This window comes from Chrysochloris asiatica, unplaced genomic scaffold, assembly GCF_000296735.1.
Source record: "Chrysochloris asiatica unplaced genomic scaffold, ChrAsi1.0 scaffold00188, whole genome shotgun sequence".
Lineage (NCBI taxonomy): Eukaryota > Metazoa > Chordata > Mammalia > Afrosoricida > Chrysochloridae > Chrysochloris > Chrysochloris asiatica.
The window spans coordinates 5,183,728-5,199,355 of record NW_006408706.1 but is presented as its reverse complement, the minus strand read 5'-3'; the positions used below and the strand labels follow the sequence as shown (position 1 = coordinate 5,199,355).

The following is a 15,628-nucleotide window of genomic DNA, read 5'->3' as shown; positions in this document are numbered from 1 at the left end:
CAGAAATACCTCTAGCCTGTAGGAAAAAGGAAAATTCTTTTTTAAAAAAAGCATATAAAACAAAACAAAAAGTACAAAAAACCTCACTGTTGATCTTTTCATTTTCTTCCACGCATTCAGCTTTGAGGGAAAATGTTCTTTCATGGTACAGTTCTGAGTTCAAACATATTAAATGCTAGAAGAAAAACATTTTGAATCCTATCTTTCTACTTCATTCTTGACTGTGTTGTACCATCAACAAATGTAACAAGTTGTCAGCTGGAATTCTCTTAATTAGGACACACACACACAGACATACACACACATAAATCTTAAGACAAAAGAAACCTATCCTTATCTGGGACACACGCATATCAAGATTTAAAACTAAGGTGTAACACAGTCACTTAATTGTTTTAAATAATTAAGGCTTCTTAAATGTTCAGTGCCACAACTCTTTGCATCAGTACTTAGATAAAAGACATTTTTGCATTTTAGGTTTGTGCTTTTTACAGCAGTCTTAATTCTACAAAATTTAATTAGTAAGATCTGGTAAGGGAGTGTTAGAATTGTTTACTGACATATTACTTTTAGTAGCTGTTAAGACTAAATTACGGTGATAAAAAAATCTATGACTGAACAGATTTGTTACATGTCACTTGGACTTGTTGGCTCATTTTACCTTCTTTTCATGCTTAATATGGCCATTTCTTTTGTACTTGCCATTGAGGATTCCATTGTGGTAATGTCCATTAACTGTGCTATGTTTATTACTACACCAGAGACTTCTGATTTTTCTGTAGATAAATTTTGTCACCAAGGACAAGAGGAAGTAAAACATGGCAGCACCAAGCAAAAGTACAAAGGCAATATCCAGTAAAAAATACTGACAGAAAGAGATTTGATATACAGCGGCACGTAGGTGATGGGCTCCATTGTGACGAAGTATGTAATCTATCCAATAGATAGTCCGATTGACAGGGTGACCAGGTTGATCCTTGTGAATTTCTGACAGCTTCTTGGCCCTCTGACGGTAGCTATGGAGTAAAGACAAAACACTTACTGATCATACATATGTTGTTGTTAAGTGCTGTGGAGTCACTCTCAACTTAGAGCAATTCTATATAGCGTTTCTGAGGAGCGGCTGGTGAGTTTATATCACCAACTATGTGGTTCAAACCAACCACCTTGTGGTCAAGTGCTTAAATTAAAGCATCACACCAGGATTATATATATATATATACACACACACACACATACATATAACAAGGTATATGACTCTCCCAATTTAAAAATAAGGAAAATAATTATTCTTTATTAAGTATATCACATATGCATAGTCCTTTTAGCCTGATATCTTATGCGAACACATACAAAAGGTGAGGAAAACGAAAATCAGAGACTTGGTAACTAGACTGCTATCACAAAATTGATAGTCAGAATTTCAGATTCAAGTTTTTCTGACTCCATGCTTTTCCACACTACAACATATCACTTACTCATGCCTAGTCTCCTTTATTCCATATGCTTTTACATATTAGAGTTTCTACTAATTAGAGTTTCACCCAGGAAGGAGAGAGGATTTTTTAGATTTTAAAATGGTTCTGTGGGAGAAAGATGAAGCTTTCTGCTCCTGTAAAGATTTACAACCTCGGAAACCCTATGAAGGATTGCTATGAGTTTGAATTGGCTACACGGCCCACCACCACCAAAGGAGGGTGGAGGGTGGAGTCCTGGTGTGGTACTGTGGGATAATACACTGGACTGAAAAGTCTGTTTGAACCATAAGGTTGTAGGATCAAATTCACCAGACGATCCTCAAAAACCCTAAAGAGGGTTGTTGTGGGTCAGAAATGACTCAACGGCACTTAACAACAACAAAGGAGGGTGAAATGGGGGGGGGAGGGGAGGACAGAACTCTGGTCCATCACTTTGATTTCTTTGAAGTAATGATATTTAATTTTGTTTTAATTTAAAATAACAACAAGGGATAGTGTCAAGTTACTGTATTTATTGAAAAGATGAAAACTTTTGAGGAACACCACTAGCTATTAAACCACATATTACATTATATGCAGCAAATGTCTATGTATGGGCATATGTATGTATGTATGTACAGTAAAACCCGTGAAAGCTGGAACCTCTGTAAGTTGGAAAACTGGCAGAAAAGGAAAACTCAAATATTTTCCACTAAAATGAGTGAGAGAAAAATGGTAAAGACGGAAAACCTGTGAGACCCAGAAAAACAATGCAGTCCCACCACGATCAGGCTCTCTCAGGCTTCACTGTATAAAGAATAAAACCTCTTAAATAGTTCATTAAAAAAAGTTAAAATGGAAAATCATAAAAAGTGACATAATGTAAAAATTTCATTTCAATTTAAAATATACAACTGTACATTTGGTAAAATTCTTTGACACATGGCTAAAGCCCCTTTGAGCAGAGATTCCTGACTGGGCTTTGCACTGAGACTTAGCATGGATCTTCTTTCTTGAATAAACTACACCTATAATATTCTATACTGAGGGAGGAAGTCCAAGGTGCACTGAAGGAACTGGCAAAGAATAAGGCACCAGGAATTGCTGGTATAAAAACTGAAATCTTTCAAGAAAGTGAGGCAGTACAGGAGGCACTCACTCATCTCTACCAAGAAATTTGGAAGACAACTATGTGGCCAACTGATTGGAAGAGATCCATATTTGTGCCCATTCCAAAGAGAGGTGACCCAACAGGATGCAGAAATCATCAGACAATCTCTTTGATATCCCATGCGAGTAAAGTTTTGCTAAAGGTAATACAGAAACGGCTACAATCATACATTGACAGAGAACTTTCAGAGGTTCAAGCTGGATTTAGAAGAGGCCGTGGAACAATGGACATCATTGCTGATGTCTGATGGATCTTGACTGAAGGCAGAGAATATCAGAAAGATGTTTACCTGTGCTTTATTGACTATGCAAAGGCTTTCGATTGTGTGGATCATGACAAGCTATGGACAACATTGCGAAGTATGAGTATTCTGGAACACTTACTTGTGTACCTGGACCAAGAGGCAGTTGTTCGAACAGAACATGGGAACACTGAATGTTTTAAAATTCAGAAAGGTGTGAGACAAGGTTGTATTCTTTCACCATACTTACTCAACCTGTATGCTGAGCAAATAATCTGAGAAACTGGGTTGTTTATTGGTCCAGTGGTGAGGATTTTTGTTTTCATGACATTGAGATGTAATCCATACCGAAGGCTGTGCTCTTTGATCTTCATCAGTAAATGTTTTAGGTCCTCTTCACTTTCAGCAAGCAAGGTTGTATCATCTGCATATCGTAGGTTGTTAATGAGTCTTCCTCCAATCCTGATGCCACGTTTTTATTTATAGAACCCAGCTTCTCAGATTATTTGTTCAGCGTACAGCTTGAACCTCTGAAAGTTTTCTGTCAATGCATGATTGTAGCCATTTCTGTATTACCTTTAGCAAAATACCTGTATCACATCTTTTCAAGCAAATTAATTTTCAAAAACACAGTTCTTGCAAAACTCATAATTTCATCAGTTTATGTAATATTGAGTTAAATTATATTATCATAATAATAAGAAGGATCAAAAGACTGGAGAATAAACACAAATGACTCTTGCTAAGCTCATAAGCCAATCTAACCTAGGGTAGGCAAGTAGTTTGGAAATGCAAAATAGAGTATATATATCAGTAAGAGTGTGGAAACAATAGAGAGTTATGGAAATCAGAAAATAACTAAGTTGAATCGGTCAAATGGAAGGTAATTTAAGAGATGAAACTATGTATATGAGTCTAAGTCTATCTATCATAAATAGTGCCAACTTGAAGGTAAGTTTTATTTTTCATCTTTAGACATGCCTTATAGAGTTGTTGTTGTTAAGTATTGTCAAGTTGAATCCAACCCATAGTGATACTGTATAGGGTTTCCAGGGAGCAGCTGGTGAGCTTGAACCACCGACCTTGCATGATGTATTAGCTCACAGAGGCACATCAGGACTCCCAGAGTAAAGAGTTAAAAATAACCACTGTCATTAAATTTATTAATTTTTTTACCCACAAATTTATAAATTTTTTACCCACAAATACCACTGGTCTCAGGACTGACTGTGGGACAGATACTGTGAAACTCACAACTATGAATCCAGAAATAACACAACTTATAGGGTGTTTATAGTGTGTAACAAGTTTAGGTTACTTCAAAGCAAATCTAATACCCAATTAAATATAAAAATTGCCACAGAAGAGTAAGAGAAACATTCAAAGAAAATAAATACATTTCTATGTGGAAGATGTGTTGAGCCATGCCGTATAGAGGAAGAAAAGTTTGGACATGTGAAAACTTGGTAGGATATGGGACATGGGTGAACTGAAACATAATGTAGATGAGCAAGGATATGCAGTTCTAGTTCTTCATCTAGAAAGAGTGTAAGGTATGAGAAGTGTTTGGTTGATAGATTGGGAGGACAAGATAGCCCAATCATGGGTATCCTGTATGATAAGATTGGTTCTTAAAAGCAAGAAGCTAATAGATCAGAGAGAGAGACTTATTAAACCAGAGCCTTGGGGACAGGGTTAAAGAAAAGAAATTGATGCTGAGATGACCATACAAAAGACTTCCCTAATGACTGAAAAAGTACTGCCAAAATTGTTGTTAAGGGCCGTTGAGTCAGTTAGACAGATGGGGGAATTGCAGCACTTGTTAAAAGTCAAGGTGAAAAGACAGAGAAGGAAGAAGTCAGAGGTAATGATTCCAACTTCATTTCCATGACACACAATTGTAGAAAATTTAACAGGTTAAGGAAACAGAACTTGGAGTAGGCTTAAACAAACAATTACAGTTTGGAGTGTAAAGAAAGAAGAGATTTCAGAAGTAGCTAGAAACATGAGGCTGAAGTTTCTGGAAGAGCAGTGCCTAATTAAAAGTCTACTAAAAATTTTATGAACTAATTAGGTGACTGTTTTTGTGAGTGATCTCTAATTCTGAACATTGTTAAATGGCATTGGGTTGGTTCCAACTCATAGCAACCCTCTGCACAAGAGAATGAAACACAGTCCAGTCCTGTGCCATCCTCACAATTGTTGTTTTATTTGAATCTACTGCTCTGCCATACCACCATGTCAACATTCCTGTTTTAAGATCTCTCCATTTTACTAAGTATGATGTTCTCCTTCAGACACCAGTTCCTCCAGATGACATGTCCAAAGAACAAGAGACAAAGTCTCGCCATCCTTGCTGCTAAGGAACATTTGCTGTACTTTTCTAAGACCAATGTACTTATTCTTCTGGCAGTCCATGCAACTTTCAATAAACTTCGCCAATATTGTAACTCAAATTCATCAATTCTTCTATGGTATTCCTTATTCACTGTCCAATTTTCACATGCATATAAGGCTACTAAAAATACCATGGTTTGGGTCAGGTGCACCTTAGTCCTCGAACTTATATCTTTGCTCTTCAACACCTTAAAGAGGTCTTTTGCTGAAGATTTGCCTAATGCAATAGCTTGTTTGATTTCATGACTGCTGCTTCTATGAGTGTTGATTGTGGATCCAAACAAGATGAAATCTTTGACAATTTCAATGTTTTCTTTGCTTATCATGATGTTATTTTTTGGTCCCACAGTGAGGGTTTTTGTTTTCTTTATACTGACGTGTAATCCAGTATATCTTTATCAATCAATAAGTATTTCAAGTCCTCTTCATTTCCAGCAAACAAGGTTGTGTCATCTGCACATCTCAGGTTGGTAATGAGTCTTCCTGCAATAATAATGTCACTTTCTTCACATAATACATCTTTTCAAATTATTTGCTCAGTATTAAGACTGAGTAAGTATGGTGAAAGAATGACACACACCACTATCCTGATTTTAAACTTACTACTATTGCCATGTTCTGATCTTGGTCTAAGTACAGGTTCCTCATGGGCACAATTCAGTATTCTGGAATACCTATTTTTAGTTGTGTCATCCTCAGTTTGTGAGGATACACAGAGTAGAATGTCTTTGCATAGCTAATAAATTGCAAGTAAACATCTTTCTGATATTCTCTGCTTTCAGCCAAGATCCATCTGATATCAGCTGTGGTGTCCCTAGTTCCACATTCTCTTCTGAAACTGGCTTGAATTTCTGACAGCTCCTTATTGATGAACTGCTGCAACCATTTCTGAATTATCTTCAGCAAAATTCCACTCGAATGTGATATTGATATTTTCATTGATTGCCGCAGTCAGAGCCCCTTTCTTTGAAATGGGAACAATATGAAACTCTTTTAATTGGCTGATAAAGTAGCTCTCTTCCAAATTTCTTGGCAGAGATGAGTGAGCACCTCCAATGCTGCATTATTTTGTTGAAACTTTTCAGATTTTATTCTGTCAGTTCCTGGAGTCCTGTTTATGTGTCAATGCCTTCAGTACAGCTTGGACTTCTTCCTTCAGTACCATCTGTTCTTGGTATACACTGCCTCTTGAATGTTTCAGAACTGACCAATTCTTTTTGGTACAGTGATTGTGCATTTCTTTCACCTTCTTTTGATGCTTCCTACATCATTCAATATTTTGCCCATAGAATCCTTCAATATTGCAAGCCAAGATTTGAATTTTTTCTTCATTTCTTTCAGTTTGAGAACTGCTGAGTGTGTTCTTCCATTTTGGATTTTCTAACTCCAACTTTTGCACATTTCATTATAAGAATACTTCTTTTTGAGCTGCCCTTTGAAATGCTCTGTTCAGCTCTTTTACTTCTTCCAGTCACTTTAACTACTCTATGTACGCTCAAGAGCAAGTTTAAGAACCTCTTCTGATATCTACTTTATCATTTTCTTTCTTTTTTGTCTTTTTAATGACCTTTTGCTTTATTAATGTATGATATTCTTGTAGTCATTCTGCAACTCCTTTGGTCTTTGGTTGTTAGTGTTCAATGTGTAAAATCTATTCTTACAATTATCTCTAAAGTCAGAGTATATCTACAGGATATACTCAAGGTCATATTTTGGCTTTAATGAACTTGTTTTAATTTTCTTCACCTTCAGCTTAAACTTGCATATGGGCAATTGATGGTCTGTTCCTCAATCTGCCCTTGGTCTTTTTTGGCTGACGATATTGACTTTCTTCACCATCTCTTCCCACAGATGTAGTCAATTTGACTCCTGTGTATAACATCTGGTGAGGTCCATGTGTTTAGTCACCTTTTATGCTGTTGATTTATTCATTTGCAATGAATAAATCTTGGGCCTTGCAAAATTCTGTCGTGCAATCTTCAGCATCATTTCTATCATATTGTCCAAGTACTGATCCTTTCTGTTTGTTTCCAACTTTTCATTCTAATCACCAGTAATAATCAATGCATCTTGACTGCATGTTTGATCAATTTTAGCCTGAAGAAGTTGATAGAATTCTTCAATCTCATTATCACTGGTCTTAGTGGCTGGTAAATTTGAATAGTTGTATGAACTGATCTTCCTGTTGTTGTTAAATGCCATCAAGTTGATTCCGAACCACAGCAACTCTGCACAGGGTTTCCGAGGAGCAGCTGGTGAGCTTGAACCGCCGACCTTTAAGTTCAAATGGTTTTGCAATCTGGTGCAATAAAGCACAGCGCCACACCAGAAGTATGGATATTATCCTGTCACACACTGGACTGTATGTTAAGACAGATCTTGAAGTGTTTGTTTTGATGATGAATGCAATGCCATTCCTCTTCATCATTACCAATATAGTAAATCATTTGTTTGTCTGAATCAAGATGGCGAGTCCCTGTCCATTTCGGCACCCTTATGCCTAGGATATTTATCTTTATGTGTTCCATTTTGACAACTTTGAATTTTCTTTAATTTAAACTTCATATATCCCACATTCTAATTATTAATTGGTATTTTCAGCTGTTTCTTCTCATTTTGAGTTGTGCCCTGTCAGCAAATGAAGAACCTGAAAACTTTGCCCCATTCTTGCCATTATGGTCAACTCTACTTTGGGGAGGCAGTTCTTCCCCAGCTGTATTTTGAGTATCTTCCACCCTGAGGGGCTCATTTTTAGGCACTATTATCAGACAAAGTTCTATTGCTATTCAGGTTTTTAGTGACTAACCATTCAAAAGTGGTTCACCTCTCCCTTCTGCCTACCCTGTTTTAGTCTGTAAGCTCTGTTGAAATCTGTCCACCATGTGTGACCCAGCTGGTATTTAAAATACAGGTGGCACTACTTTCAGCATCACAGCAACACACAAACCACCACAGTGTGACAACCTGACAGATGTATGGTGGAATTATGAACATTAAGTTTTAACAAGTATGTGAAGAACAATTAGAGAAGCAGTTTGCAGTAGGACGCTAAGACTGAGAGAAAGAACAAGCCGAGGCTATTATTTGCAGGTTTCTTTCTATAGCGGTATGTCATTGTTAAGTGCCTTCAACTCATTCTGACTCACAGCTGCTCTATATAAGTTTTCTAAGGATCAGCTGGTGAATTTAAACCACTGACTCTGTGGTTTAAATCGACCTTGCGGTCCAATGCTTTATCTCACAGCCCCTCGCCAGGACTTTGTAATGTTATATGGGCTGAGAGAATGCAATTTCTAAAAGACGTCTTCTCTGAAAGCCTCAAAACAAAATTACTGGTTTATAATAAATATTTATTTTAGAAGGTCTCATCCAAATATTAAGAGCCTGCCTTTACCTTATTCTGTAATTCATCTTTATTTCTAATTGATGGCAAAGTGAATTTAAAACTTATTTTTCAATTTTCTAAGAAAATACTTTAACAGAATAAAATGGAGTTTTTAAAACATCGAAATGAAATATTTTTGAAAACAAAATCAAACTTTCCATGTTAACAAATGAGGAGGAGGATGAAGAAAAAACAATCTTGGTTTTAAAGTGATTTAATGTCACTGTATACGATTTAAGAGAGTACATCTGATTAGACTTCTTCTGTGGGTAATCTGACATCTTGCAATGTTGCATTAACTGATTACCCATATGAAACTCCTATTAAGTTCACTTGTTCCTGGATCATTCCTTTTTAAACAAGATCTTTATCAGTCTGCCCCATGTATCTCATTATGGAGAAAGGAATTAATTAGTTAGTGTGGAGCTGCATGATAATGTACTGGACCACATGGTCGATTTGAGTTGTTAAGGTCAGTGGTTCAAACCCATCAGCCACTCATCACACACCCTACACAGGGTTGCTATGAGTCGGAACCGACTCAATGGCACTTAACAACAACAACAATCAGACGTAGTCCTGGTGTGGCATTGTAGGTCGTCAGTTCAAACACACTAGTTGCTCCTTGGAAGCCCTATACAGAATCGCTATGAGTCAGAATCGACTCAAAGAGACTTAACAACAACAACAATCATACCTTTATTCCTACCTAAGGACAGACTAATAGAACTAGTATGTGTATTATCCAATCCAAAGTTCTATGAGTCTTCTGTGGTGGTGAACTAGTATGTGTATTATCCAATCCAAAATTCTATGAGTCTTCTGTGGTAGTGGTTGTTGTTGTTGATGGTGGTAGTTATATGCCATGGAGTTGGTTCCAACTCATAGCAACTCTGTATAGGGTTTCCAAGGCTGTAAGTTTTTATGAGAGCAGAAAGCATCATCTTTCTCCCATGGAACAGCTGGTAGTTTCAAAATGCTGACCTTGAGGTTAGCAGCCCTTGTGAGTCTTCTGTAGTAACAAAAATATGCATACATTAACATGGATTCATACTAAAATTAATATGAAATGGATAGAATACAGAGTTCAGAGGTTATTTTAAATGGAGATAGTTTCTTTTCTGGAACTGGCCTCAAAGTTACTGTTACGTGGCACTATTCTTTTAGCATAGTATGCGTTACACATCAAAATTGTCTCCAGTAAAAATAGAAAGGTTAAAAAGAAAAAGAGAAGTTACAATGAAAGTGAACTTGGGATCAGCACTGGACTGTGAATCACAAAGAGGGCAGTTCAAACTTACCAGCTGCTCCTTGGAAACCCAACACAGGGTCATTAAGAGTCAGAATCGACTCAATAGCACCCAACAACAACACCAGCAAACTATTCCTAGATTTCCTGGGTAAGGCCTCCTTTAATGGAAACAATTACTTAACTTACATATAACATTTTACAAAAGTGTGTCTTCCATTAAAAATGGATTGTTGTTGTTGTTGTGTGCCGTGGAGTCGGTTCCGACTCATAGCTACCCTACACAGGGTTTCCGAGGCTGTAAATCTTTACGGGAGCAGACCGCCTCATCTTTCTCCCGTGGAACTAATGGTAGTTTCGAACTGCTGACCTTGTGGCTCGCAGCCCGATTCATAACCACTACGCTACCACTGGTTATTGGATAAGTGCAAAATAAATGAAGATCAATTTCTCATCTTTCTCCACAACTTGCTGTCAATGAATAGAATTTCTGGAGTCAAAATAATTTCTCACCTTCCCACTAAACAAACAAACATTAGCCTGCTATTCAGTACATCTAAATGACTAGTACGAAAAGAATTAAGATGTGTATTTATTCATGATTTTCTTTATAAGTAAAAAACATAAGTAATGTTTTTTTAAACAATATTGATTACTTGGTTTAAACTAAAACATGTCTGACACATATCAGTGAATCAAGCTAGCCTTTTCAATAGTTATTATATGACAAAGGAGGAAAATGGATATATATTTGAAGCAAAGAAAGATAAACTAAATAACTCTGTTTTTAAAAGGATTTTTAGTAAAGAAAATATACCTAAATAATTCTTAATTTTACATCGACTAAAATGTGATTCTACACTGAAAATGTGAAAGACTTTTAGTTAAATATTTTAAAATTTCAAAGGTTATATGCAATTTCTATCACTTGCATACCCTTTGTTGTTGTTGTTAAGTGCCATCTAGTTGTTTCTGACCCATAGTGACCCAGTATAGGGTTTCCAAGGAGCAGCTGTTGAGTTTGAACCACTCACCTCACAGTTCAAACGACTTTGCAGTCTGAAGCATTTGCCCACAGCCCCACACCAGGACTCCTGCATACTCTTTAGAATGTTATAAATCTTTTCAATGTCAAAAATACTCTGAAATCACTACAAGATTGTACAGTTGGGATTTAAGTGCAATGTGGCCTAGGATTATAATCTGTCCTTGTTCTGATTTGACAGGGCTCATACCTCACAGAACACCAAACCTGAAGATAATTTAGTCTATTGCTTTTTTCTCTGTAACTCACCCAGTCTCAGTAGGTCTGCAACTGTTACCCCCACCAAATCTACGGCTGCATTTTACAGTTTCCTTTCAAAATCTGCATGATATGCATAATTTTTCATCAAAAACATCATAGTTTGCAAATCATTAGGGCTTAAAAGAAAAACCATAGGACACGAGGAAGGGATATATGCAAGTACTCTGGGTCATAAAGCATATTGCTCCAAGTGCCAGAATTGTAATCAAGACACTGGCTCCTTTATGGAGCTAGAGTATGAACGCTGCCTCTGAGCCCACACAGAAAACAGCATAATGAGCCTTCAGTATGCTTGAATCCATCCTTTGAAATGAATGCTACATCATTTTATATAAAAGATTTTTCTTATTGTTGTTTGTTCCTTAGAATAGGACAGTGCTTTTTAGTTTAGTTTTAGAACATTCACACAGGTATCAAAAGAAAAAACTCACTTGTAAAACTTAAATGTCATTTGAAATGCAAGATAAATTAAATATCAAGGCTAAACATGGGAAAATGGATACTTTGTTATAAAATTACACATGCCTCCTTTTTCACTCTTTAAAACTCTTGTGAAGTGTCTTACCTCAGAATGTATCAAGATTTAGCAAAACAAGATAAGGTTCTGATTAGTCATTCACCTAAGTAAATAGCTCTTAGTGTTTCAGTGACACCCAGTGCTAGGGAAACCCAGCACCCAGGCTTACTGCACAGTACAAAATGCTTTGGAATCAGGCTGTTCCAGCTTCAAATTTCTACTAGCTGTGTAACTTCCGGAAACCTACTTAAGCTATGTTTCAAATGCCTGATCTCTATAATGTGGATAATAATAAGTGGTATATGGCTATTACGAGTAATAGAATGAGATAAAGGACATAAAATCTAACATACTATAGATTCCCTGTAAAGTTTCTTTCTAGATTTGGCAAATTTTAATAGACTAATACTTAACTAAAGCCAAACAATTGTTATTTTTATCTTTCAAATTATAGAAAACATGTACACAGAAACTCTACAAGAGATTTTAGCAACTGGTTTCATTGGTAATTGCTGTTGTTATTGTTAAGTGCCATCATAATCTACTGGTTATTTATTATATACTGCAGTATGCAATACTTTACCTGCTTTAATAGTCGTTGAAAGCTTACCTGGGGTTATTAATAACTTTCACGAGTGATTCATACAGCTCTCCTTCAGTAACTGTCTTCCATTCTAGCAATATTCCCATGCCTTTTGCTTGTACTCGGGTCATGGTATCATAATGGTCTCCAAAGAGTGGGATTCCCACTACAGGTACACCATGATACATAGTCTCAAAAATACTGTTCAAACCACCATGGCTCAGGAAGGCTTTAATATTTGAGTGTCCTGAAAAAAGATAAACAAGGAAACAATTCACAATACTGTATATAACTCTGATGAAGCTGTGTACCATCTAGTCAGTTCAAACTCATGGTGACTCTGTAGAGGGTTTTCCAAGACCATAAATATTTATGGGAGCAAAATGCCTCATTTTTCTCCTGCAGAACAGCTGGAAGATTTGAGTTTCTGACCTTGTGGTTAGCAGTCCAACTTGTAACCCACTACACTATCAGGGCTCCTACTCTTACTTTGCTGTTGTTAAGTGCTGTAGAGTCATTTTCAATTCATAGTGCCCTGTAAGGAAGTCTAGGTTTCCAAAGAGCTGATGATGGGTCTGAACTGCTGACACTGTGTTAGCAGCCCAGCTTTTCCTACAGTGACCCTTAAAGTAATCCTTCCAAATCTCTTTAAAAACTGTCATTATAATAGAAATGCATATTTCATATACACAGTTTTCAAAGGCATAATCTCACTGATTTTGACTATAAACTTAGGAAAACATAGCTGCAATGTGCATAACCAAAGGCCTAGGGTAGTGAAAAGGATTAAACCTTCAATTGCTAACTAAACGGTTGGCAGTTTGCATCCATCAACAGGTAATTCAAAAAGAAAAAGTCCTGTTGATCTACTTCTGAAAAATTGGCCATGGAAAACCCTATGGAGAAAAGTTTACTTTTATACATATGGGTTACAATGTGTCAAAATCTACTCAATGGCAAATATTTCAAATATATATATTTGTTATTCAGTGCCATCAAGTCAGTTCTGACTCATATTGACCCTGTAGGGTTTCCAAGGAGCACCTGGTGGGTTTGAACTGCTGACTTTTTAAACCACCAACCTTGTGAACCGCTGATCCTACAGTGGTACAAACACTGTGTGTGTGTGTCTGTGTGTATGTACATCTACACATGATATACATATTGAGTAAATTATGACTCATAGCTATCCTACAGGACAGAATAAGTCATCCTATAGGACAGAATAGAACTGCTGTTGTTGTTGCTATGTGCCATTGAATCGGTTCCGACTCATAGCGACCCTGTATAGGGTGTCTGAGGGGTGATTGGTGAGTTTGAACTGCTGAAATTGTGGCTCAAACTGACCTATGATTAAGTGCTAACAGAACTGTGCAATAGTATTTTTTTAAGACTGTAATCTCCATGGAAGCAGGTTGCCACATCATTCTACAACACAGCAGCCGGTAAGTATGAGCTGCATAACTTTCAGTGAGTAGTCAAGTGCTTTAACCACTGTGCTACATAATTATTTACTTTATATATATATAAATTAAAAGTAATTTTTAGTGGAAATAATAGCATCAAGTAGTATATGACTACTTTTTCTCAAAAACAAACATCATTTGGGTTACAATACAAATTTAAGTTGCCAATAATAAAATGAAAGTAAAAAATCTTAAAAGCCAAATATGCAAGCACTCCCTACTAAAAAATAGGCAATTAACTTCTGGTTACTAAATGATTTATCCACATTAAAGTCAAACAAGCTTTGTATAAGTGCATGTTTATCAACGTGGGGCTGGAGTACAGGACGATTTATGTTTATTTTAATCTTATTTAAAAATTTAAATAAATTATGTTTATTTAAATGTCCCAAGGATTCTTTGTAACAATCTAGTGATGTCAGCATTCACATTTCACAATTTTAGAGTTCAATATTGCATGTCAGGTATACATGCAAGTTGGGGCAGACATACAAATCAGTTGTGAGAGAAGAAACATAACACAACATATAGTTGTCAGAGGAATAAAGAAGACAATTTGTCAAAATTAATGAGGTATTTCAAAACCCAGAACTCCTAGTGAGCAACCTAAATTTCATTAACGGGAACAAAGGAATTGCATAAGTAATACAAGGAAAGGACACACTGCACTTAATATAAGGAATTTTGACTTACAAAAGTATAAATCCTTTAATAAATACTGCAAATACACAACCTGGGTACAAAGTTAATTGTGTTTGTAAGCATACACCTTCTCAATGGAGTCCCAGAGCTTTTCTGCTCCAATTTTTGCTACATCTTTCTCGAGTCAAATTGGTAACTCAGTGTCTCTATCTCTTACTCACTAAAGATTTCTCAGACTACCAGAATCAACTGAGGGATCCGCCCAACACTGGATTTTAACTACCTTGTAAGCAACAAAAGCCTTTCTTTGAATCAAACACAGTAGTGACAGGTAAAAGCAATGTGTGTGTGTCAGTGGTCAAAGAACACTGATTTAATTCCTACTTCTCATCTTGGAGAAATCGTCTGATCACAGTTTAGAGGCCACTACAACAAAACGGCAGTTGTTATTAAGTGCTGTCCAATTGGACCCTGTAGAGGGTTTCTGAGGTGTGTGTGGTAGGTTTGAACTGAGACATGCAGTTAGAAATCCAGAGCTTATTATACAGTGCCACACCAGGAATGCAAGAACAACAGAGGACTTAATAAAGCTCATGCCTAGAGTTTAAAGGGACAGCAACCTTGAAAAAGATTCTGAGGCACCAAGAGGAGCACTGGACTTGGGGAACATAATTAAGTGTAGACTACCAGGTAGCTAGAATATGCTGTAGTTTCACCATAAAACAACAATAAAAACAAAATAACCACACAAAAGTCTCTTGTGTTTGTTGTGCCATCAAGTCGGTACCGACCCACAGGGACATTATGCACAGCAGAACAAAACCAGATCCTGGGCCAACCTCACCACTGTTGCCACGCTTGAGTCCATCTATGCTGCCACTTGGCTAATCCATATCGTTGGGGGTCTTCCTCTTTTTTCTCTGACCCTCCCCCCCCCAACCTTACCCAACATGATATCCCTCCTCAGTGACTGGTCCCTCCTGACAATATGTCCTAAGTATGAGAGATGAAGTTTGGTCAACTTGGCCTCTAAGGTGTACTCTGACTGCACTTCTTCCAAAACAGATCTATTGGTTCTTTTGGCAGTCCATGGCACTTTCAAAATTCTCCTCCAACACCATAACACAAAAGCATCAATTCTTCTACGGTCTTCCTTATTCACTGTCCAACTTTCACATGCATATGAGGTTATTGAAAATACCATGGCTTGGGTC

The 15,628-nt window shown here is 36.9% G+C and overlaps 1 protein-coding gene across 1 annotated transcript in view; it reads right to left on the bottom strand.

Moving 5' to 3' along the window:
* Positions 1-278: 278 nt before the first annotated feature.
* The window catches only part of UGT8 (UDP glycosyltransferase 8), a 186,339-nt gene continuing 170,989 nt past the window's right edge, over positions 279-15,628 (bottom strand). The window contains exons 5-6 of the mRNA XM_006872251.1: positions 12,334-12,553; positions 279-1,016 (exon numbers count right to left, since the gene is read on the bottom strand). Coding sequence (XP_006872313.1) covers positions 653-1,016; positions 12,334-12,553 — 584 coding nt within the window. The 3' untranslated portion in view covers positions 279-652. The remainder of the gene's footprint in view (positions 1,017-12,333; positions 12,554-15,628) is intronic.